The sequence below is a fragment of the Kazachstania africana genome, chromosome 3, assembly GCF_000304475.1.
Source record: "Kazachstania africana CBS 2517 chromosome 3, complete genome".
In the NCBI taxonomy this organism is placed as follows: Eukaryota; Fungi; Ascomycota; class Saccharomycetes; order Saccharomycetales; family Saccharomycetaceae; genus Kazachstania; species Kazachstania africana.
The window spans coordinates 657,931-680,433 of NC_018942.1; the positions used below are offsets into that span (position 1 = coordinate 657,931).

The 22,503-nt window shown below is 36.6% G+C and overlaps 10 protein-coding genes across 10 annotated transcripts; 5 read left to right on the forward strand and 5 right to left on the reverse strand.

The window, feature by feature from the left end:
• Window positions 1-1,820: 1,820 nt before the first annotated feature.
• Window positions 1,821-4,562, forward strand: RAD54 (DNA-dependent ATPase RAD54; the record flags this gene model as incomplete). Its single annotated transcript, XM_003956402.1, has 1 exon — window positions 1,821-4,562. The coding sequence occupies one exon, from the start codon at window positions 1,821-1,823 to the stop codon at window positions 4,560-4,562; it is 2,742 nt and encodes a 913-aa protein (XP_003956451.1).
• A 213-nt stretch (window positions 4,563-4,775) lies between these two features.
• Window positions 4,776-6,083, forward strand: YRB30 (Yrb30p; the record flags this gene model as incomplete). The annotated part of the gene is made up of 1 exon (XM_003956403.1): window positions 4,776-6,083. One exon carries the CDS (start codon window positions 4,776-4,778, stop codon window positions 6,081-6,083), a length of 1,308 nt encoding a protein of 435 aa, XP_003956452.1.
• A 282-nt stretch (window positions 6,084-6,365) lies between these two features.
• Window positions 6,366-7,160, reverse strand: CUP2 (Cup2p; the record flags this gene model as incomplete). Its single annotated transcript, XM_003956404.1, has 1 exon — window positions 6,366-7,160. The coding sequence occupies one exon, from the start codon at window positions 7,158-7,160 to the stop codon at window positions 6,366-6,368; it is 795 nt and encodes a 264-aa protein (XP_003956453.1).
• Window positions 7,161-7,590: 430 nt separating this feature from the next.
• Window positions 7,591-8,220, reverse strand: FAR7 (Far7p; the record flags this gene model as incomplete). The annotated part of the gene is made up of 1 exon (XM_003956405.1): window positions 7,591-8,220. The coding sequence occupies one exon, from the start codon at window positions 8,218-8,220 to the stop codon at window positions 7,591-7,593; it is 630 nt and encodes a 209-aa protein (XP_003956454.1).
• Window positions 8,221-8,681: 461 nt separating this feature from the next.
• Window positions 8,682-9,716, reverse strand: YFH7 (Yfh7p; the record flags this gene model as incomplete). Its single annotated transcript, XM_003956406.1, has 1 exon — window positions 8,682-9,716. One exon carries the CDS (start codon window positions 9,714-9,716, stop codon window positions 8,682-8,684), a length of 1,035 nt encoding a protein of 344 aa, XP_003956455.1.
• A 427-nt stretch (window positions 9,717-10,143) lies between these two features.
• RQC2 (Rqc2p) lies at window positions 10,144-13,260 on the reverse strand (the record flags this gene model as incomplete). The annotated part of the gene is made up of 1 exon (XM_003956407.1): window positions 10,144-13,260. The coding sequence occupies one exon, from the start codon at window positions 13,258-13,260 to the stop codon at window positions 10,144-10,146; it is 3,117 nt and encodes a 1,038-aa protein (XP_003956456.1).
• Window positions 13,261-13,467: 207 nt separating this feature from the next.
• KAFR0C03300 (uncharacterized protein) lies at window positions 13,468-14,385 on the forward strand (the record flags this gene model as incomplete). The annotated part of the gene is made up of 1 exon (XM_003956408.1): window positions 13,468-14,385. The coding sequence occupies one exon, from the start codon at window positions 13,468-13,470 to the stop codon at window positions 14,383-14,385; it is 918 nt and encodes a 305-aa protein (XP_003956457.1).
• A 1,231-nt stretch (window positions 14,386-15,616) lies between these two features.
• On the forward strand, window positions 15,617-16,879 carry SUA5 (threonylcarbamoyladenylate synthase; the record flags this gene model as incomplete). The annotated part of the gene is made up of 1 exon (XM_003956409.1): window positions 15,617-16,879. The coding sequence occupies one exon, from the start codon at window positions 15,617-15,619 to the stop codon at window positions 16,877-16,879; it is 1,263 nt and encodes a 420-aa protein (XP_003956458.1).
• Window positions 16,880-17,106: 227 nt separating this feature from the next.
• On the reverse strand, window positions 17,107-20,727 carry RPA135 (DNA-directed RNA polymerase I core subunit RPA135; the record flags this gene model as incomplete). Its single annotated transcript, XM_003956410.1, has 1 exon — window positions 17,107-20,727. One exon carries the CDS (start codon window positions 20,725-20,727, stop codon window positions 17,107-17,109), a length of 3,621 nt encoding a protein of 1,206 aa, XP_003956459.1.
• A 785-nt stretch (window positions 20,728-21,512) lies between these two features.
• Window positions 21,513-22,145, forward strand: KAFR0C03330 (Rab GTPase family protein; the record flags this gene model as incomplete). Its single annotated transcript, XM_003956411.1, has 1 exon — window positions 21,513-22,145. One exon carries the CDS (start codon window positions 21,513-21,515, stop codon window positions 22,143-22,145), a length of 633 nt encoding a protein of 210 aa, XP_003956460.1.
• Between the last annotated feature and the right edge of the window lie 358 nt (window positions 22,146-22,503).

Sequence of the window (22,503 nt, forward strand, 5' to 3'; positions counted from 1 at the left end):
TTCCATTTATTTTGTTAGTAAGTACAACCATGCAATAGAAAAATTGGTAAACTGACCTGAAAGCCAAAAATGATCTTTTTCCTTTTTCATTTAAGTTCAACTCCGGATAGGTATATTTCTCTTGGCTAAAAAATCAAACAAAATTACGTACAACACGGATAATAAATGGGCATGAAAACTGTCTTACATAGTAGGTAGCATAATGGATATAGAGAAATGGCAAGAAGATAGAGGCATCTGCCTATCAAAAGAAAGACAGATGTGGCCCCATTTACAAATGAAAACTCCGCGGAACGGTCACAGGTACTAGTTACCTGTGACCGTTTACTTCATCGGCAATGAAAAAACGACTTGGTCAAAACGGGACAGCATACATATTTTTTCTTATTTTTTTGCGTACTTCTTTTGCTAGTAAGTTGTTCTGTCAGACCCTACTGTGCATGATAGATTAATCATTCGACCAAAAATGATCTTTTTTCATCAGATCCCCACTATAAAACTTTATTTTAAATTCTTCCCTACCGTTTTTCACAGAATTGATCCGTACGGGAAAATAAAACGGAAAACCTCATTACATCCTTCTAACGGCACGTAATGGTAGAACTGGAAAGAAGGAAAATGGTGAAGAACAATCTCCATCAAGTTACATGCTTTAAACAACATCCAATGTATTTTTGGATAGTATACAATCAATTTTCGTAATTTGTCAACCCCATATCATTACAATGAATAAATAATGAAAATAGGAAGGAATCTATGTCAAATAATGTCACCGAAGGCTTACTTCACTTCCTCCAAATGCTGTTTTGCTCCTGAAAGTTTTAATGCGCATTTATTACCATTATGACCATTTGGCTCTCAAATGCAAATACATGACTGAATACCGATTTTTTCCAGCCGTTTCTTCTAAAGTACCGCACAGAAATTGTAGAAATGAAAATCTCTTTCCTGTACTGATTTTTTAAAACCATGAGGGGTCTATTTATAGCACACTTGGTAATTATAGCAACATTTGCCAACCCTAAAGAAACGTTATTACCTTTTACATTCTAATATAGTAGGAGACTTTGTCCGGGAAGTGTTATTCGTGTTCATTCAAACTTTGAAGGAAACCGAAAATTTCAAAAGGGGTAAGAGAAATAAGACTTCAATTGTTCATCTTCTTGCTACTTCTTATCTCAGATTGGAGACAGTAGGAATTCTATGAGACAAAATTGACTACGCTACTTTTATATCGCTATAAAATAAGGTGCTGGGACTAACCGCTCCTCCTGCAGTGATAAAAATGTTCAAACAAATTTGTATTAACGCTACTTTCGTTAGCCTTCAAAATGCAAAACTGAGGTACCAAAAACTGATGAGTGAACAATCTTGCTTCCTCACAGAGGAGAAATGTGTATTTTCTCTCCCCAAAACATTGGGATTATTTTAAATTATCTCAGAAGTTTATGACCTGCCGCTGATTTTATATCAAAACAAGATGGAGGTCGATCACGACCTTACTTATATGACCATGGCACAAACCTATAGAGTATAGGTGCGCTCGTATAGCCCTACAAATACTTTTATCCGATCTCACTGCTATTTGATTACTAACATATCTTTCTTTTTTTTATTTACCTTTCAATCAAATTTGACGCGATTTATATATAATAATCGTAATAACGCGTCAAAAAAAAATCTTTAGATCTTCTGAGAAGAAAAAAAAATAAGACAAAAAAAAGAAGAAAAAAAAAAAAGAAAGGAACCTCTGTTTAATTATAGTAAGCTCTATTTCTTTCCACAATTAGTGCAGCAAGGATATACAACACAAGAACCATATGGCAAAAAGAAAGTTACCAGATAGACCACCCAATGGGATTGGTGCAGGCGAGCGACCTAGGTTGGTTCCAAGGCCATTAAACACTCAGGCATCATTGGTAAAATTAACGACACCATTCAAGGTCCCATATAAAATACAAAAAGTGGCCACCAACTCTAAAGAGAATATGGTAATTGGCGGAAGATTACTAAGAAAGAGATCAGAAACTGTCTCATACACTGGCTTGGATATTCAAAAGCTAGAGGATGAAGTAGCTTACGATAATGGAGAAGCTATACTACAGGCCAAAAGGAGAAGAAAAGATGCATTGAGTTCTCAAAGATTGATAAGTGAACCAAATAGACTGAATGAAATAGAAATCGTTTTGAAAAGATCGTTCACCGTTCCTATAAAAGGTTATGTTCAAAGACACAGCTTGCCATTGACATTGGGTACCAAAACAAAAATTATTCCAGAACCAAGACCACTCCATGATCCTACTGACGAATTTGCCATTGTATTGTATGATCCTTCAGTAGATGGCGATATGATTATACATGAAAAGGGAAATGTGAGGGAACAACAAAAAAATGACAACACTGAAGAAAACAAGAATAAGGTAGATACGTCCAAAAAAGAATTTGCCCATCCTAAGATTTTATCAAACGGTGTCAGAAACAAAACATTGCAAGAGCTTTTGGGATCTAACGAAAGTAAAAAACGAGAGACTTTCGCCAATGTCCCTGTGGTAATTGACCCAAAATTATCCAAAATCTTGAGGCCGCATCAAGTTGAAGGTGTAAAATTTTTGTATCGTTGTGTTACTGGTTTAACTATGAAGGATCTTCAAGATGCACAAAATATTAATACTGATATATCAAATATCTCAACGGATCAAAGTCAGGAGGACGAGGAGGAGCGAGCTTTCTTACAGGATGAACTTTGCCCTAAGCCATCTAAACCTAAAAAGAAATCAAAGAGACAAATTCAAAAAGAAGAGGAAGAAGAACAAGAGAGAATAAGAAAAGAACAAGCTCAAGTCAATCACGGGGCTTATGGTTGCATTATGGCAGACGAAATGGGTTTAGGTAAAACTTTGCAATGTATTGCATTACTGTGGACGCTCCTCAGGCAGGGTCCTCAGGGTAAAGGACTTATAGATAAGTGTATAATTGTTTGTCCCTCCTCTTTAGTGAATAACTGGGCTAATGAACTTGTCAAGTGGCTGGGACCTGGTACTTTGACTCCTCTGGCTATCGACGGTAAAAAATCCTCAATTACAGATGCTGGAAATGCCTCTGTTGCTGATGCCATTCGCTCATGGGCCCAAGCAAAGGGTAGGAACATTGTAAAGCCAGTTCTAATCATTTCTTATGAAACTTTACGTCGTAATGTTGATCAACTAAAAAACAGCAACGTCGGATTAATGTTAGCTGATGAGGGTCATAGACTGAAAAACGGTGATTCGCTGACATTTACAGCACTTGACAGTATTAACTGTCCAAGAAGGGTTATTTTATCTGGTACACCTATCCAGAATGACCTTTCTGAATATTTCGCACTCTTAAGTTTTTCTAATCCCGGTCTATTAGGCAGCAGAGCACAATTTAGAAGAAATTATGAACTGCCTATCCTCAGAGGCCGTGATGCTGAAGCTACAGATAAAGAAATCAAGAAAGGTGAGGGGCAGCTTGAAAAACTTTCTAATATTGTTTCTAAGTTTATCATAAGAAGAACTAACGATATCTTATCCAAATATCTGCCGTGCAAATATGAGCATGTAATTTTTGTAAACCTCAAGCCTTTTCAGAAATCTTTATACCAACAATTACTGAAGTCCAGAGATGTTAAGAAATTGGTGAAAGGAATGGGTGGTCCTCAACCTTTAAAGGCTATTGGCCTCTTGAAAAAATTATGTAATCATCCGGCATTATTAGACTTCGAGAAAGAACTTGAAAGTGCAGACTTTGAACTTCCTGATGTCTTTAGAGATTTACATAATAGAGAAGTTCAGCCACAATATTCAGGTAAATTTGCCATTTTAGAGAGGTTTTTGCACAAAATCAACGCAGAATCTGATGATAAGATAGTTTTAATTTCAAACTATACGCAAACACTAGATCTGATAGAGAGAATGTGCAGACGTAAACAGTATGGTGTGATCAGATTAGATGGTACTATGTCGATCAATAAAAGACAGACTTTGGTTGATCGTTTTAATGATCCTGAAGGACAAGAGTTTATTTTCTTACTTAGTTCCAAGGCTGGGGGTTGCGGTATAAATCTTATCGGAGCAAATAGGCTAATTTTGATGGATCCTGACTGGAATCCAGCAGCGGATCAGCAAGCCTTGGCCCGTGTCTGGAGAGATGGTCAGAAGAAAGATTGTTTTATCTATAGATTTATCTCGACCGGTACAATTGAAGAGAAGATTTATCAGAGGCAATCGATGAAAATGAGTTTGAGTTCTTGTGTGGTTGATGCCAAAGAAGATGTTGAAAGACTATTCAGTTCTGGGAATCTGAGGAAATTATTCCAGCTGGATGAAGATACGATATGTAACACCCATGAAACATATCACTGTAAGCGTTGCAACAAGCATGGTAAGCAGGCTGTCAAGGCAAATGCAATGCTCTACGGTGATACCACAACTTGGAACCATTTAAACCATGATGCGTTAGAGAAAACTAATGATCATTTACTTCGAAATGAATTCAGCCATAATGACATTAGTTATGCCTTTCAATATATATCCCATTAATTTCATAGACATTATAATTCATTTTCATCTAAAGTATATATTCTATAGACATTGATTCGAAAAAATGAACTGAATTATCCAATTTTTTTGATAGACAACAAGCTGATATTTCGCGAAGACCCTTCTTGCAGTTCATAAAAAACGCAGTGTTACTGGTCACCCGATTCTCTTTACTATTACAGGAAGAATCTCATTAAGTTATTACGGGGAGGAATGGATGAGCTGTTATCCAAAGCTGGTTCACAAGTTGTGACATTTGCCATCAAATCAGGAATCTCTATAGCTTCGTCATATGCCCTCAAGCAAATCAGCAATTTTGCTATACAAATACCGAAAGATGATGCTGGGAGAATTGAAGAACTAAGAGCAAAACTCGAAAATAGAATAGAAATTGTATCATCAGCTATCGACCTTGTGAGGCTCGTTGCAGCTAGGGGTAATACCAATCTAACAAGCACATTAAAACTAACGAGAGATCTAAAAAATGATATCGACAAATTTGATGAAAATATCAACCTTCTGTTGGAAAAATTACATGACGATACTATCAGATCATCTCAGAAAAGAACTAATCTTATAAAATCTGTTGAGGACTATATCAAGGATCTACTAGGCCGGATTGATGAAGCCACACCTTTTATTAATCTTTCCTTAACCACGTCGGGTGCAACTTTGAGTACCACATTACCAAAAAGCGTTTCAACTAGTATACTCCTGCAAGCATCATATTTTATAAACAAAAATAATGAGCTTTTTGACTCCGGAGAAGTGAGTACTTTAAGAGTTGGTCCCAAATTTGAAGTTACTTTATATTCAGTTTTCTACAATAGCCTCAATTCTGAAAACAGGGTAGTATGGAAAGAGGATATGGCTAGAGCTTCGGTCTCCTTGTCAAGAGTCAAGGAGGGCAAAATGAAATACAGATATATAATGGACATTGAACAGAATTTTGATGATGGTCGGTATCATAATACTGATGGCGCCGAAGAAGTGCCTGAAAAGCTGAATATACGGCTTTCTCAGATTGAAAGAGTGTTCTTTAGTGTCTCCGGAAAACTTCTGAAATTGGAAGAGAAAGACTCGTCTGTTTTGGTACTTAAGGTGGCTGATAGAGACAATACTGGTGGATTGACAGATAATGAGGAGCTTTCTGATGAGAAACATAAATGGTATGCTTTTGGGGAGTATGGAGGACCCGTAGGCGATAGTGACAGTTCTGAAGAAGAAGAAGATAGTGATGACGTTGATAAGAAGAGCAAGGAGGATTATGATGACAGAAAATATCGGGACAAAGATGCAGAAAGTGAACTGGCTAATAATAATGAAATTTCGACTTCAATTGCTTTACTTGAATACATTATACGATTAAGCTCTCTACAAGGAAATGATCAAGAAGGACTTCTTGAAGTGAATGACGAGAGACTTTCAGTTTATCTTAATGACGAAAATCCTTCTGCTATCAAACATAAATCTTCTATCAGCCATATTACAAGCACACTGGCAAACGTACGAATAGAATAAAGTGCATAGTTGCCGACATTTGACATTTGATAAATATTTGTGGTATTCATATGTATATAAGAGGATAACTATAACTTCTAAAAGGTCGAAGCTCTGGGTCATGATAGTCTCCTATCAGATCGTCGATACTTGCTGCAAGGGAAAAGTATTTTATATATAGATTCATCGTAACAATTATAAAATAGAGTGCAGATTAGTTTCATCTTTGTTGGATGACATTAGTAGAAGTAGTGTATATGGTATTATATCAGTTGTCGGAATTTACAAATGAGGCTTGTTCTCTCAAAACTCATGATCCTGTCCAGATTTAGAGGTCTTTCTCAGGTCACTTCCTTTAAAATTCGAAAAGGAGCCTCGGTCCTCTATTGTCACTTCAGGAATATCTCTTACACCCTTAATGCTATCTTCCTGCAAATTGATTAATGAAATATTAACATTTTGCTTTTGAAAATTTGATTGCTGGTCCGGTACAAGATCAAATGGTATATTGGACAAGCTGCTCTCATTGGATCTCGAAAATTGAGGGCTCTCTTCAATGTATGAATCCAAAGCAGAAGTGGTGCTCATTTGATCCATTTCTTTATGACTAGTTTCTGTGCGATTCAGAGCCTGAAGAAAGCTATCTGTTTCAAAGGTCTCATCGGGGAGCTCCTCCTGAGGGGATCCTTCGTTCAGTATATCCCATAATGATTCTTCAACAAGCTGCGAAGAAAAATCGTCTAACTTGTCTTCGGAATTGGCTAAACTATCTGGTAGCGGTGAATATTTTATAGGTGCTGGATTAACCATTTTTGTATTCCTTTTTCTCTTTGAATGACACTTGCATGTTTCACCGATGGTACAGAGACAATCTAAGGCTGAAATATCTTTTTTAACAGCAGTACTAGAACATCGGCATTTACCAGAGGGATTTGATTTGTTTATTGATCTGAGTTCCTTGCAATGCATACACGTTGTGCTTGGTCTTCCTTTTCTCCTGACCTCGATCAGCTTTCTATCGGAATGATTACAGGAATGCGTTCTATGCCCTCTGATACATAGTTCACATGCGTACTTCACACCATTAATCACTATCATTTTCGTGAGGTAACTTTCAAAGGAAAGAATCTATATATTATGTAGGCCTCTGATTTGTTAACTTTTTCTGTATTATATATACTTAAAATAGCTTTCAAATGCGGATGCCGTCTTCTTCAGCAATAAGCGCTCAAGTAAAAAAGAACTTATGATACTCATAAAACAAATACAGTGGATGGTGTGGCAATAAACCCTATGGAAGATGAAAATATAAAACATTGAGGACCTCTATCAGCCATTCTTGTAAATGCCATTATGAGCCGCTTCCATTCTATATTCTCAATAAGTTGAAAGTCACATATTTAATCCATCAAAAATGATGTAAATATCCCACCAATGAGCTTCATACATCTGTAACGAATGCCTCAAAGGGAAAAGGCTTTTTTGACAAAGTATCATAGGTAACAAATTGAAGAAGTCTCCCACTGATTCACTGGCAATCTAAACTTTTCAAAAGCAGTTTATATAATTCAAGAAGATCCTTCAATTTGTCAAATTCCTGTATGTTATTGATATATGATTTGAATTCTTCATCTTCTAATGTAGCTACCTCTTCGTTAAACTTGGTTTTTATCTTTACTAGCGAGCCATTTCTATTTGTTATTATATCTTGTCGTAGTTTGTTGACAACAACATTAAATGCTTCAGTATGGTAATTTAATAACCTGAAGGTGTCGTTTAATTTGGAGGTGTTCATTACCAAAAGCTTCTTCAAACTATTGTTTTGGCTCCGCAGCCTTATCAGGTCGTCATTATCAGCGGTGTCTTGTGTATGAGGTAAATACTTATTTTCAATCTTTCTTTCATTCAAGAAAACATTGAAAATCGCAATATCTCCATCTGATGCACCAGCTTTTTGCAATTGAGACGACAACGAATCAACATTTCTAACGATAATTTCTTTTTGAATCTTGTTCTCTTCTAGCTGCCCAACAAGTTTTTTTACTAGCCTATGAAGTTCTCCTAGGTTCTCTGTTTGAGGGCTAAGAAAAAGCTGCTGTTGTACCTGCTGCTCTTGCCGAAGTTGCTGCTGATTATTGAATCGACTTTCATCAGCCATTGAATGTTGCAATGGTAAATATTATAGTTATTTATCTTTCTTCTATTGCTACATTTTTCAATGTAGTTGAAACTACTATTAAAATGTGTTATCGATAGCTGACGTACAGCGCGACAACATTATAAGTGGTCCATTAGCATGATAATTCTTTGCCGAAACAATAAGGTATGAGAATTGATTGAGCCTCCTTTTAATTCATCTATCCACCTATATGTTGTCGAGAGCTATGGAAGTCAACAATAGCAATTTCCAAGAGATTACATTTGTCCAGCTAAATTTTTGTTATAGCCGTCACATTTGAGGAAATAACCCGTACAGCAATTGTAAAAGGGTATTGCTACATAAATACATATGGCAATAAAGTTATTATTACGTTCAGTGTTTGTTCATGTACGAATAAATTAACAGTTATGCTACTCGATAGATACTGCATACACGCTTACCCAACTGGATGGAAAATATCATGCAGTGGGCACTTTTATTATATTTTCTGATTCAATTAAATTGTCCCTAACAGCGTGGGCGTTAAGTAAATCATTTGCCCTAAACTTAGCCACACCTTCTTCGAAAGAGGCCACCAAACCGCTCGCTAAATGTCTATTGGCGACCCTTTCTTCAATAATATGCTCATCCACATCTAGATATAAAAATATGACAGCATCAGTACCACTCATATAAGCGTAAATTTTTTGCCAATTTTCTTTTTCATACAGAAGATATAAACCCTCTAATATTAAAATTCTTGTAAATCTGTCGACACATAGTGCATTTCTTGTAGGGTCCTTCACTGCATGATCAAATCCAGGTATGGATATAGTAGGGACATCTGAAAGGAATGTGTCTAACACCTTTTCCCATATACCACTTTTCATGGAAGAAGGAGGTTCGATCTTTGAGCTGTCGGCCAAAATCCGACATAATTCTGAAAAATTGTTGCTGTCAAATGTAGGTGGTGAGCCCCGTCTGCTATGAGCCTCCTCAGGGCATTGGAATTTATCTAAACAGCTCCTAGTAAGATGGAATCCATCCATTGGAACGATTTGAGCAATATCAATTTCCCTGTTATCCAGGATGTCTGGTGAGCTGGGCATTGTGATCTCTATTGAATTGGGCAAGCCACCCCTCCCAACAACAAGCAATGAGGAATTGGACTTGTTGGTCACCTTAACGGGTTTGAAGTTAGTGTCCTCCACCTTATCAGGCAAAAGTCCTCCATTAATTTCCAGTTCCCCCTGCAATACGGGATCAATCTCATCCACTCCCTTTACCAGATCATCACAAGACAGTCCCCCCTTCCTGAGACTGAATGTACCCCGTTCTTTCAAGAGGTACTCATTAAAACTTTTGTTTAGATGTAAGCAAAGCTTTTCTGCAATTGTAGACTTACCAGACCCTGGAGGTCCTACAATTACAAGACAGATTCTATAATTCTTTTCAATTCGTTCTTCCAACAAATGCTTCGTTTTGTCAACTAATTGAGATAGAATTTCTTCCATTATTTAGGCATAGTCATATTTTATTAGGGAGGATATTTCACTATTTTTCTTACTCGCTCTCCAAATAAACCAATTAGTCGTAATTTCTCGTACTTTATCGAGATCAAACAGCATTTATCAGAATTATGTTTTCGGACGCGCGCCCAATATACTTTAAGAGATTCAATAAATTTCATAATAGATTTATATATAATATCACGTGGTTATAAATTAGGGAAAAATTAATTATTGACTTATTATGTGCCTGGTCAAGATATCTAACTTGTAACGCCTACTATATGGTTTATTTATGAAAAAGGTGGGTTTAAAGAAAACAGAATATAACACTGAAAATTGGAAAAATCTTATTCTAGAGTGTCGAATTAGCGTTAGCTTTAAAATTGGGAGATGTTTATAAAGTGATTAGATCTACCAGATATATAGTTTATTATATAACTAAGGTCCTTCTATTTATTGTTTTTTTTGTTTTTCTATTTCCGCCTCCTTTTCCTTTACCATTGGAGACGCCGCCACCCTTTGCTTGAGAACCAGGAATGGAAACGTTTAACTTATCAACACAAAGGATTGGAACTAACTCCTGCTCCTTCAATCCGTTAAGTAAATCATGCTCCTTTGGCCAATCAAGTTCTTTGTCACGACTCCATGTATCAACTTTCCGTCCCTTGAAGTACGTTAGTATGGCAGCCATCGATTTAGTCTTCTTGCTGCTTCCAGGTTGAATCTTAACTTTATATTTATACTTCAATAAGGCTGGCCAAGGAGCAAAAACTGGAACAATATCAACAACTTCATCGCCAGGAGACAAGGTGGGTTTTAGCTGATTCTTGAAATTGTAATTTATTTTCATTATTTTTCTGCTAGTAAACTGTAGTGCATTGAATTCTTCTTGTTGTTCTCGTTTCTTTTTTTTCCATTCACGCTCTTGTTGCTTATTTATAGTAATTTGAACTCGTTCTTGTTGTTTTTCAATACCTTTGAGAGTTCCAAGTGCCTGTAGCCTCATTAAACGCTCGTCTTCATCTTGATCTGCATATTTTCTTTGAATCTTTTTTAGTTTGCCCTTTTTACCGCGGACCTTTTTCTTCATGTTTTTAATGATATCGCCTGTAGGATCCAAGTCAGTGATGATAGGATCAGAGGAATTATTGTTGTCCAAAGATTTTTTCGTCGAATCCTCCTCTGAAATTCCTGTGGCCTCTTCAAGACTATCAGACACATCAACATCTTCACTACTATTTTTACTACTCGCATCCTTATCATCAAGTTCCTTAAGGGATCCCATATTAACGGTTGCCGCTTCTTCTATATCGGCTTCTTCGTCTTCATCCCTGTCTGAATCTTCATTATCTTGTTTTAGCTTCCATAAAAATCCAATACCCATAATCAGTTGTGCGGGAGGAAGCGTGGATTGCTTCTGTTCATCTATGAGTACAAATTCACCTGTTTCTGCAACGATAGACCCATCTTGAGTGAATTTGGTGATGTTCCTTGCGTAACACCATTTTGGAGAACACACAACCTTATTGGACCAGGCCTTACTGGAAGAAGCACAGAAGATACCAGCTTGCATTAATGTGTTAGGAGGAATTTCACCTCTATCCGGATTTTTAATCCAAGCTTTTGAACCAAAACTAGTAGACATGAAGATGTCATCGTCCTCGATGTACTTCATATATATCTGGTCATTTTCCAATGCACTTTTTCCCGTCATCACCAAATATCCCTCGCTTGAGATAAACCAGTTATATTTTTCGAAAAAGTAAGGCTTTCTTATTTTTTTCAACACTGTGTGGCTCTCTCTCAACTTCTTCTTTAATTGTTGATCAATTCTATTCTCAATATTTGTCATAGCTTTGGCCATATGCTTTTCCATTTTTTTTTGCTTCTCTGCACTGTCTTTTTTGGAGTTGAAATATTGAGAGGCGTTTGCATAGGAAGACAGCGATAAATCTATAGTCACGGTAACATGTTGTTTGTCATCCTTAGCGCGTATCTTTCTAGTATTCTCATGTCTCCCCACTACTTCTTCCATGCTAAAATCAGATAACTCTGAATCCGATTCATCGGAAAAATCTGAATCACTTAAGCTGCTTTTTACACTTTCATTATCCGAGAACGTCTCCTCTTCGAATTGTGATGGTGACTGTAGGGGGATTTTAATATTGATCTTATTATTTTTCAAATTGAGAGGAAGCTCAATAATCTCTGCAATTTTATTTCTCCTCTTTTTTTCGTTCATTATTAACTTTTCAATCATATTCCAGTCGGTCTGTTGTTCGAGAAGGTCTTGAACTGCTTGCTTAGCGCTGTCAACAAGATCTGTATTATTCAGGATAGCATTTGCTTTTGTTTCATTTAGTATCTGAACATCGGATAGACTTTGAATTCTCTTTTGGTTATCTGACCGTGCGTCCTCAAGTTTTTTTTTGGCTTGTAGCTCTTGATTTTGAATACGCAGGGAATATTTCAAAGATTCAATTGTGGAAAAGAAAACATCTAGTGTTCTGTTGTAGGAGCCTTCAATTTCCAGAATACGGACTGACTTTTCTTCAGCACCACTAATGTAGGGCTTAAATGGGTGAAAATTTTCATATAAATACTCAAGCTCTGGTTTATCCTTGAGCGAATCATAATTTACATTCTTTTTCGCCAATATGAAACCTTTTTTAAATTCTGTTTGAAGTAGTTGCTTATATTCCTTTGCTGTAGTGTTAAGCAAGCTGACTATTGTTTGTTCTCTGTTGACAAAATCCAAACAGGAGGAAGCACAATTGATTCCAGCCTCTTTTAGATTTTTCTGTAATAAATCTGAAGATAAATGAGGCTGCTTGCTTAGCAAAAGCTTATGAATAGAAAAAACTTTTATCTTTTTTTTATCAGTGGGTCCTTTGGTGTTTGAGTTGGACGTAGTATCTTTTGCGGAGGATATCCATTCCCTCACCAACTCTTCAGTGTAGAATTGCCGTTCCAGTGGATTATCTGGATTTTCTTTAAACAGAGTACTATCGAAAATCTTGTAAAGCTCACCAACTTTATTTTCATGTTCCTCCACAATTCTTTGAAGCGCCATAATACACCTATTGTTATCTAATAACAGTACATTACCTGCACTAAAAAACTCCAGAACCAAGTAGTACAAACCATCTGAAAATTCCAGGACCAATATTCTGTCATTATCAACCTGTCTCAAAGCAGTCAACCTTTTGGATTTTAGATGCTTCCTTAACTTTGCAACGAAACCAGATGGAAGTTGTGGAGTTGGTCTTGTATATTCAGTAACGTGCACTTTCAACCCGCAATCCACAATTACATTTATTTTGGAATCGGGCTTGTTAAACTTAAGTAGAAACTGTCTCTTGGAATCTGCCACATTGTAGATATTTGATAATCTGTACCCTTCTATTGCTTTTTGTAATTCTTGGGCTAAAAGTTTGAGATCTAAAGAACTGATTCTCTGCTTCATAGGCGCTCCTTTCGAATATAGCTCTTTAGCACTTCTTGAATCATGAAGAGTTGCAAAAGTTGAAGCGTATAGCACAAGCATCTGAAATAACTTTTTTTTTCCATTAGCACGCGAAAGGATACATTTATGCTTTTTTCCAAAATAGTAAAGGCGACAGCGCAATGGGGGATGACACAAGATTGTCTTATGAAAGCAATAATTCGAATAATAATTTACTTTATCGAACTACCAAACAAGTAAAGGGGGGAAGGTTGGTAGCTATTTACAGTCAGAAGCCAAAAAGTAAAAATGGAAGCAGAAAGAGCAGGAGAAGCCTTAGCCAAATTGATGCGGTTTGTAAAAGAATGTGAGGATATTCCAAACGATGAAAGCAACTACAAGAATCAAGACAAAAAGTGGTTGACGAGGAGAGAAGAGGAGCTAGTGGAATTGCTCAAAAAAGACGATTTCTTTCCAATTCAAGAGCCTGGTGGGCGATTCTCATCCACATTTTCTATCCATTATGAGCTCCGTAGAGATAACCCGTGTACAAATGTACGTTTCACTGAAATGCGGAGGGAAATAATGGGAATAAAAGAAGTTCAACAAAATAGTGAGGTTACACATATGATGAAAACATCCCGTACTCTTTTGCCGGGTTTGAGGCAAAGGATCGAAAAAATTGAACTCGATAAGATTAATTGTTCAAATCTCAATCTGGATAACGGTCCGGGCAATGGTGAATGTCCCACTGACCCCCCTCCTACTACAATACGAAAGAAGGAAAAAATCGTGATAGAAATCTTTTCTGATGTGCCTGAAAGGGCCAGGATGACTGAGTTTCCTAATAAAATGCTACCTTCTGTACCTGATCTTATTCTTTTAAACATCCTTATTTTTTCTGAAGGCATTAAGGGTAAAGATGCAGATGAACTTTCTAGGAACTTGAGTGCAAAGTCATACAACAAAGGTCTGCTTGCAACATGTGTTCCACCGGGAATGTCTAAGTTCGATAGAATAAGTCAGTTCATTCCCAAGTTCCGTTTGACACAAGATATAGCAAAAGAGCATGAAATTCTCAAGAAAAATCAAAAAATATCTGGATTCAAAAAATGGTTGAATAAGAGGAGAAAAAATGTTTTGTGCTTAGATAAGGGGACGATAGTTTACTTGAGTTGCACAAATTGCAAAACAAACTGCAAATATGTGCTATTAGATGAGTTGTAAACATCCAATTTAAAATTTTTTAATTGTTTCGGCGGGAAACTAGCCTTTTTTTTAGTATCACGTATTTTAAGGACGAAAAGCTTCCCAATTGAAGAAAACAATAATTAGTATATACGTACAGCTGCTTACAATATCAAGATTGGAATCTTAACTTCATATCTTCTTTTTTCATATTGAAGAGCGGAGCAGAATTGAAATTCAAAAAGATAGATACAATCTAGTTCAAAATTTCCCTTTATAGATTGTGCCAGACACCCCAACTCAATTCTGTTTATTTTACAGATAAAATATTGAAAATGTACATTAAAATTGACCTTGATGTATATATAATCGTAGTACGCCTAGGTGTTCAAAATTCACAAGAAAATTATTTAACTTTAATTAGATAATGGGTACGCCATTAAATCTTTTGTGTTATTACAGAAATAATATCAATACTATGCAAAAAAGGCAGCATAAGAGCAATTAAGTGTGAAAATACCTTTCAACTTAGCTAAGATACTGGCCACGACTATGACATGAAGATTAGATTGTTCATTTCAGATTAAAGTGAATAGTTCACGGAGAGCAAACCCCAGTATCTTAGCAGTAGAATGGATGACCGCGTTACTGTCTTAATTTCTTGTTTCAGTAAGTAGCCAACCAAGGACAAGGGAGAACCGTCAGGCATCCGTGCCTAGAAATTGTGACTCATATATCGTTGTTGGGTATGAAAGACAGAAGAAGAGGAACCAAACAACGCAAAAAGCGCATGATATATTCCTAATTCTCAACATCGAAAAGAAAACCTATAATTGAAGAAGTGGGGATAAGGAAAACAAATATATGACAAGAGGAAGCTATTTAATAGCTTAAACAAATATGCTACATAAAAATCTGCTGAGTAAAGTTCCAATTAGATGAATATTCGGTTTAGTCTAGATGTCCGTGATCTATTATACTTAAAGTCTGAGTCGGGTAATACGCGCTTGCACTTTTTTTTTTCTAATTTTGTTTGTGACGGCTTCACTACGCCAAAATTTTCACCTTGCGATGCGTTCGGTAGACGAACTGCGAATGTATCGCATCTCACTATCTATAAGCTGTTTGCAATAGAAAACTTTTATCGCAAATCCAGTCTTGTATTTTGCCAACATCCTCATATCGCTCTGTGTTAATAAGTCAACAAAGGAACATAATCTCATAGGACTAAGTTTCACCTCGAAGACATTCCTTACTAAAATTTCCTTATATGATAAAAAGATTACACTCTATTTCGATGAACACTTTGCCAGAATTATTTAATACCAGAATTTTGAAAGTTAAACCAGAAAGTATTCACTTCACGCCTGAATCTGTCATCGATGGAACTTTACCAACCATTTCACACCCTCAAACAGAAGCCTTCTTGTTGGAAGCCGCCAAGATTATAAGAGACACGGATCAGACTGTAGCTTTTCCTACAGAAACCGTATACGGTTTAGGTGGATCTGCACTCAATGATGAGGCTGTTAAAAATATATATAAGGCGAAAAATAGGCCAAGTGATAACCCTCTTATTACTCATGTTTCATCGATAAATCAACTAAATAGGAAGATATTCAATCGAGATACTAAAGTCCACATGCAAAATATTCCCGAAATTTATCATCCTTTGATTGAAAAGTTATGGCCAGGGCCATTGACCATTCTCCTACCGATTCCTCCATCAGAAAAAAACAGTTTATCTAAACTAACAACGGCAAATCAGCCAACATTTGCCGTCCGCATTCCATCAAATCCGGTAGCAAGAGCATTGATTGCATTAAGTGATACACCAATTGCTGCGCCCTCTGCGAATGCATCGACTAGGCCTTCCCCTACTCTTGCCTCTCACGTATACCATGACTTAAATTCTAGAATTCCTTTAATTTTAGATGGGGGAGCTTGCAAAGTTGGTGTCGAAAGCACGGTTGTAGATGGGTTGGTCGACCCTCCAATGTTGTTACGTCCAGGAGGTTTTACCTATGAAGATATCATAAAGCTAGGTGGTCCAAAATGGGCCAATTGCAAAGTGGAACATAGAAAAAATGTCACAGCTAATGAAAAAGTTAGAACTCCAGGGATGAAGTATAAGCACTATTCACCATCGGCAAAGGTTCTTCTCATGTTGCCTGATGAAAAGAAAGTGAATAAACTGGATTCCTTCGGCCAAATATTTCAACGAGAACTAACTAAAGATAGTACGGAAAGAAATGAGGCCCCGAAGAAAATAGCTATTCTAACAACCAGATATCTGGATGCACTTCAACCTGATCTTTTAAAAGAATTCAATAATGAAATTGAGTACATTGTTCAATCGCTAGGCCACAGAGGAGAAGACATCCAAGCGAATCTCTTTGCAGCATTGAGAAAGGTTGATGAGATTGACAAAGTTGATTTAATTTTTGTGGAGGGCATCAATGAAGAAGACGAAGGACTAGCTGTCATGAATAGATTAGAGAAAGCAGCTGCCGGTAATTACATTCTTTTTTAAGTCAGTTCATTTTATGTATTATACAAAGCGATTAACTTTTAGAGGTTTTCACAATGATTTTATTTAAGTAATATTATTCACTCGATAAAATATATACGTATAAGAAAATATAATTTAAAATTTTATATAATTTGCTCTATAGTACAGGAGTTTAATTTTTTTTTCACTTTTTTTTGAGTTATAACCATTTAAATGTTTGGAGATTCATCATGCTGCTAGTTATATGCTTATTTTGGTTCCACGTTATAGCGTAATCTAATACCCATTGCTGTTAATTCAGAATCTAGATATTTCAATACAAATGGGATTGCAACCGTCGTAGTGTTATTACCACCCACAAATTTGTTACCTTGACCGTCTTCCCAGATTTGTGAATCGTCAATGAAAATACTGTCTTCGCCCTCATAAGATGCAATCAGTTGCTTGGCCTCTTCAAATGTAGCGGCACAGCGACGGCAGAATACTTGTGAAGAAGCACCAATTCTTGGAACACTTTGCTGAGTGGTCAATATGGAGCCACACTCACGACAGATAGATGTCTGTGTATAATCTGAGGAGTTCAATAAACGGTCTTGTAATATAAATGAGGTACCGTGACCAATCAAAGCATCTCTTTCCATTTCACCGACACGAATACCACCATGTCTCTTTCTACCTTTAACTGGTTGCATTGTTAAACTATTAACAGGACCAGTTGAACGAACTTGGAACTTATCGTTAACCATATGACGCAATCTTTGATAGTAAACTACACCAACATAGATATCGGCTCTTAGTTCTTCACCAGTAGCGCCCGAATACATTGGCTCGTTACCGTGGTAATTATAACCTGCCTTTATCAGTTGATCACCGAAATAATCCGCAGGCGTGTCATTTTCATCGAATATCCATGGTGTAGCGTCCTGTGCAATACCATGTAGGGAACCTGCCTTACCAGCCAAAGATTCAACAAACATACCAATAGTCATACGAGATGGGAAAGCGTGAGGATTAATGATGACATCTGGTTGAATACCAGTCTCACTAAATGGCATATCAATGGTTGGCCATTTTCTGGAACAAACACCCTTTTGACCATGTCTGGAAGAAAACTTGTCACCAATTTGAGGAGTTCTCCTGATACGATATTTGATACTAACAGTTTGTAACTCCTGGAATTTATTAGAATCATCTCCGATCAAGTTAACTTCTTCGATGTAAGCTGGTTCAGATGAGTGATACGTCTTGGTCTTTGTCTTATTTAAGGTATCATCGAAGTATGCACAAATTGGATCACCTTCTTCAACGTAAGTACCAATATATGGTAAACCATCATCATCTAACTTGTCTAACCATTCCTTTGGCCATTCATCATTACCAAAACCGAAGTGCTGAGTAATTGGATCACCGCGGTTTCTGTTTAGTGCAAGATCGACCTTTTCCACCTTATACATTGTACCGTAAGCGAAACCCCTTTCGTCTGCGGACTTGTTAATAATCATCGCATCGTCCATATCATAACCGGTGTAAGAAATAACCGCAACGACTGCATTTGTACCATTTGGGAAATTGTCCATACCGTATTCATCGTATAGGTTAGCCTTGACAATAGGAGTCTGACCAGATTGCAGTCTATATAACTTGTTATCTGAACGATGACATAATGCAACACCAGGGGTACCCATAGTTTGTTTACCCATTTGACATTGATACATATTTCTTGGAGATTGATTGAAATCAGAGAATGGCGTTAAGTTGGCTAAAATAGATAAAATGTTTGTTGGTGTAAATTCAACATGAGAATGAATATTATTTTCAATTTCTTGAGGAGTGACTGCAATATTCATGTAAACTTGCTCGAAAGGACCAACAATATCCTCTTTGTCTAAAGGTAAGTAGCGAACAGGACGCATCATTCTTGAGTGTCCGGCAAATAAATATAGACCTGGGTATTGTCCCTTGGTAGATGGTGGTACGTAACCAATTTCTAGATCTAGAGGTAATCCAGGCGTTTTACCTTCAACTTTGAGGAATCTTAAAGTATCAGCAATAATCTTACCTTGTTCATGAGAGACACAACCGATGATCTTACCGTCCAATTGGACACAACATAAAGATGGACCAGCAGCAAAAGTATGAGATGCCGGAGCAACGCCTAATGAGTATAATAAGGGTGCGACCTGTGACACATCGGATTGTTTGGTAGAGATACGACACTTGTGGGCAAAATGGTTTAACAAACCACAAGGAGAACCATCCGGTGTATGTACTGGACATAAGAAACCCCATGATTCAGGTAATAATTTTCTGACGGCTGTGGTCTTTAATTGAGCAAAGAAAGAACCTCTATGAACCATTCTAAAATGTGAAATGAAACGATGAAAATTAATTTTTTCGGCTACCACGACATAACCAGACACTTGTTGTAAATCTAGACCAGATTGAGAGACTAAATTACCGGTAGATAAAAAGTATTGCAATTTGGAACCGATGTTTTCGTTTACTCTCATTAAAACTCTAGACATATACTTACGATCTTTGAAGTTAATAGCCATACCACGATTGACATCTGTTCTGACTTGGGCCATAATACCTTGTAAATATTCATCGATCTTTTCTTTAATAATCATACCATATAAGAAACCACCTAATAGAACTTCTTGATGTTGGGTCGCATCTGGATTATCTGGTGCACACTCACCAGCGACTAAAGAATACAATTTTCTGATCATGAATAATAACATTCTTAGCTTATCTTGATTGTTATTTTGACCCAAATGAACCAAGACAATACGGTTTATAACTTCTTGACCAACTTCGTAATCCGATTTGTCAGGAGAAGCTTGGAAAACAAAACGGAACTTATCACCAAGGTATTGTAAAATTTGGGTTCTATTTTGTAAAGTTGGGTATCTCTTCTTGAAACCACGTAGTAATAATTCCAAACGATCAGTTAAGAAAGAGTTAGCGGTATCAGAGCCGACAATACCATCAAAAATTTCTCTATCAGATATATCATATAAGGCTTTCAAGATCATGACGACGGGAATCAAATATTCATTTTTTCTCCAAGAAAATCTGAAAGTGACTTGACCATCATTTAAATAATGCAAAACGTTAGTTTGGGATGTTTGGTCTGGTCTAACAGATCTTATTTGAATACCATACTGGGAGTATGATGCACCTCTATTAACAAAAGAAGGTCTGATGATAGCCATTGGGTGGTTTCTACGTTGAACAATTAACATTCTGATCAATTTCTCGATACCGTTAATGATAAAGTAACCACCCATTTCATCTGATTCTTCTCTTTCACGAACCAATTCGTGTGGTGATAATTTATTCAAATGACATCTGTTACTTTGTAACATAACTGGTAATCCACCACAATCTCTAATTTCAGAGTAGGTTTCTTCACCATCATTAACAGACCATTTTAATTTCAACATCAATTTACCTTTATAGGTTGCTAATCTTTGTCTTGATTCACTTGGGAATACTTTTCTTTCTACTGCGGATGTGACACCATCATTAGACATAGGCTTAGCAATGGAGACTTGCTCCACGCTGACAGATAGTTTGTTACCTAAGTATCTGTTTTTCAACTCTTGTTCATCTTCTAAATTTGAAGGTTTACCATCAAAGATAACTTTTTCGCCAATATCTTTGACAGCAATATTCAAGAGGCCTCCATCAGAACCTTCTGTAAGAGCGTTGAAAGATCCGACATGAGGTTCGATAGCATCTTTCAATAAGGGAAATGCACTTTGATCCTTTGGAGGATTAATGAAACGAGATTCTCTCTCTAATGTACGGAAGTGAGCTGTTCTTGCGCCTTTTGGAGCCGATAGCTTCGTAACTTTGCTCATGATTACAGTATCAGCAGTGTTTATAGCAGCCTCAACCCTATAGAATGAATCTCTAATCAATATTCTTTAAATCAGAGATACAATGAGATGAGATGAGCACTTCGAGCAAAAAAAAAATTTTTATTTCTCTTTTTTAAGTTTGAAAAATTTCCACTGACAGACCAAAAAAAAAAAAAAAAAAATAAAAAAAATAGTTTCTTACAGCGTCGTTGTAGATGATATTGGAAGCCAACTCACTTAAAATTCATTTTAGTTTGGGGATTCCATCAGAGTGAGTCTTGCCTCAAGCATTGATTTGAATGGTCAATATGGTCTGTATGCTACGCAGCATACTACGCAGCATAATACGCTGGTGTGTGGGGCAAGATGTATGTTTGTGAGTTCTTTCTTGTGCGATTCCGTCAAGAAATGATGCAGAGAAGAGATAAACGGGACTCGAAATGCATAAACGGCAGCTCGACAACTAGTCACACATTTTAAAAAGAGTGTAAGCCCATGAGGGATGATTAGATCCAGCAGCCATATGTATATGGATGTGCTTACAATTTGTATGGTATCTACAGTCCCAATCTTCATCTCATCCTCTTTCTTCCGCTTGAGAAAATGACGGAATCCCGTTGAATTTTTCTCTTCCTTTGCCAACAGAGAAGAGAATAACTTTGGCATATCGTACAGTCATCGATCATTCTGGTCACCTTAACAGTACTCGTGACTAGTATAATTGCCTCAAGAGACAGCCTGAACCCCCTCTTATTTGCCGGAAAACCGAAAAATATAATATAATCATGTCACACCTTAGTGCTTCAGCCACAGGAAAGAACTATGACTCCATTATGAAAATCCTATTAATTGGTGACTCTGGCGTAGGGAAATCATGCCTTTTAGTGCGTTTTGTCGAGGACAAATTTAGTCCATCCTTTATAACCACCATTGGTATTGATTTCAAAATCAAAACTGTTGAAATTAATGGTAAAAAGATCAAACTGCAATTATGGGATACAGCAGGTCAGGAAAGATTCAGAACAATAACAACCGCTTACTACCGTGGTGCTATGGGTATCATTCTTGTCTATGATGTTACTGATGAGAAAACTTTCGCAAATATCAACAAATGGTTCAAAACTGTTACTGAGCATGCAAATGACGACGCTCAATTATTGTTGGTAGGTAACAAAAACGATATGGACACTAGAGTAGTTTCTTGTGAACAAGGGGAAGTTTTGGCCAAAGAGTTGGGGTTACCTTTCGTCGAATCAAGTGCAAAGGATAACAATAATGTTAGTGATATCTTTTTATCTTTGGCTAAATTAATTCAAGACAAGATTGACGCAAACAATATAACTACAGGAGCAAACCAACAAAAGGGAATTAATATAAACACTAATAATAGTAGTAGTAGCAAGTCGAACTGTTGTTAATTCGAACTCTTCTTCATCTGGGTCAAACTATTTGTTGCAGGTTTTTCTAATTCATCTACTAATCACTCCATGTATCAATTAATCAAAGACTTCTTCTCCTATTATGTACACCATCCAACATATATAGATGTATATTATACATATTCTACTAAGCTAAAATCTCAATAACTATCGAATTTGTATTGCGGAGCTTATCAGAATATTTTTCGCCTTACGATTTAATTTATATTTGGCTTTTGAAAAATATGGAAGGAGTTGATGCAAAAAAAAATAATAGACCCTATATATATGCAGGACAATCACAGTAAAGATAGAACTCTTCTGAACTACAAAAATAAGATCAAATTTCACCAGTTTA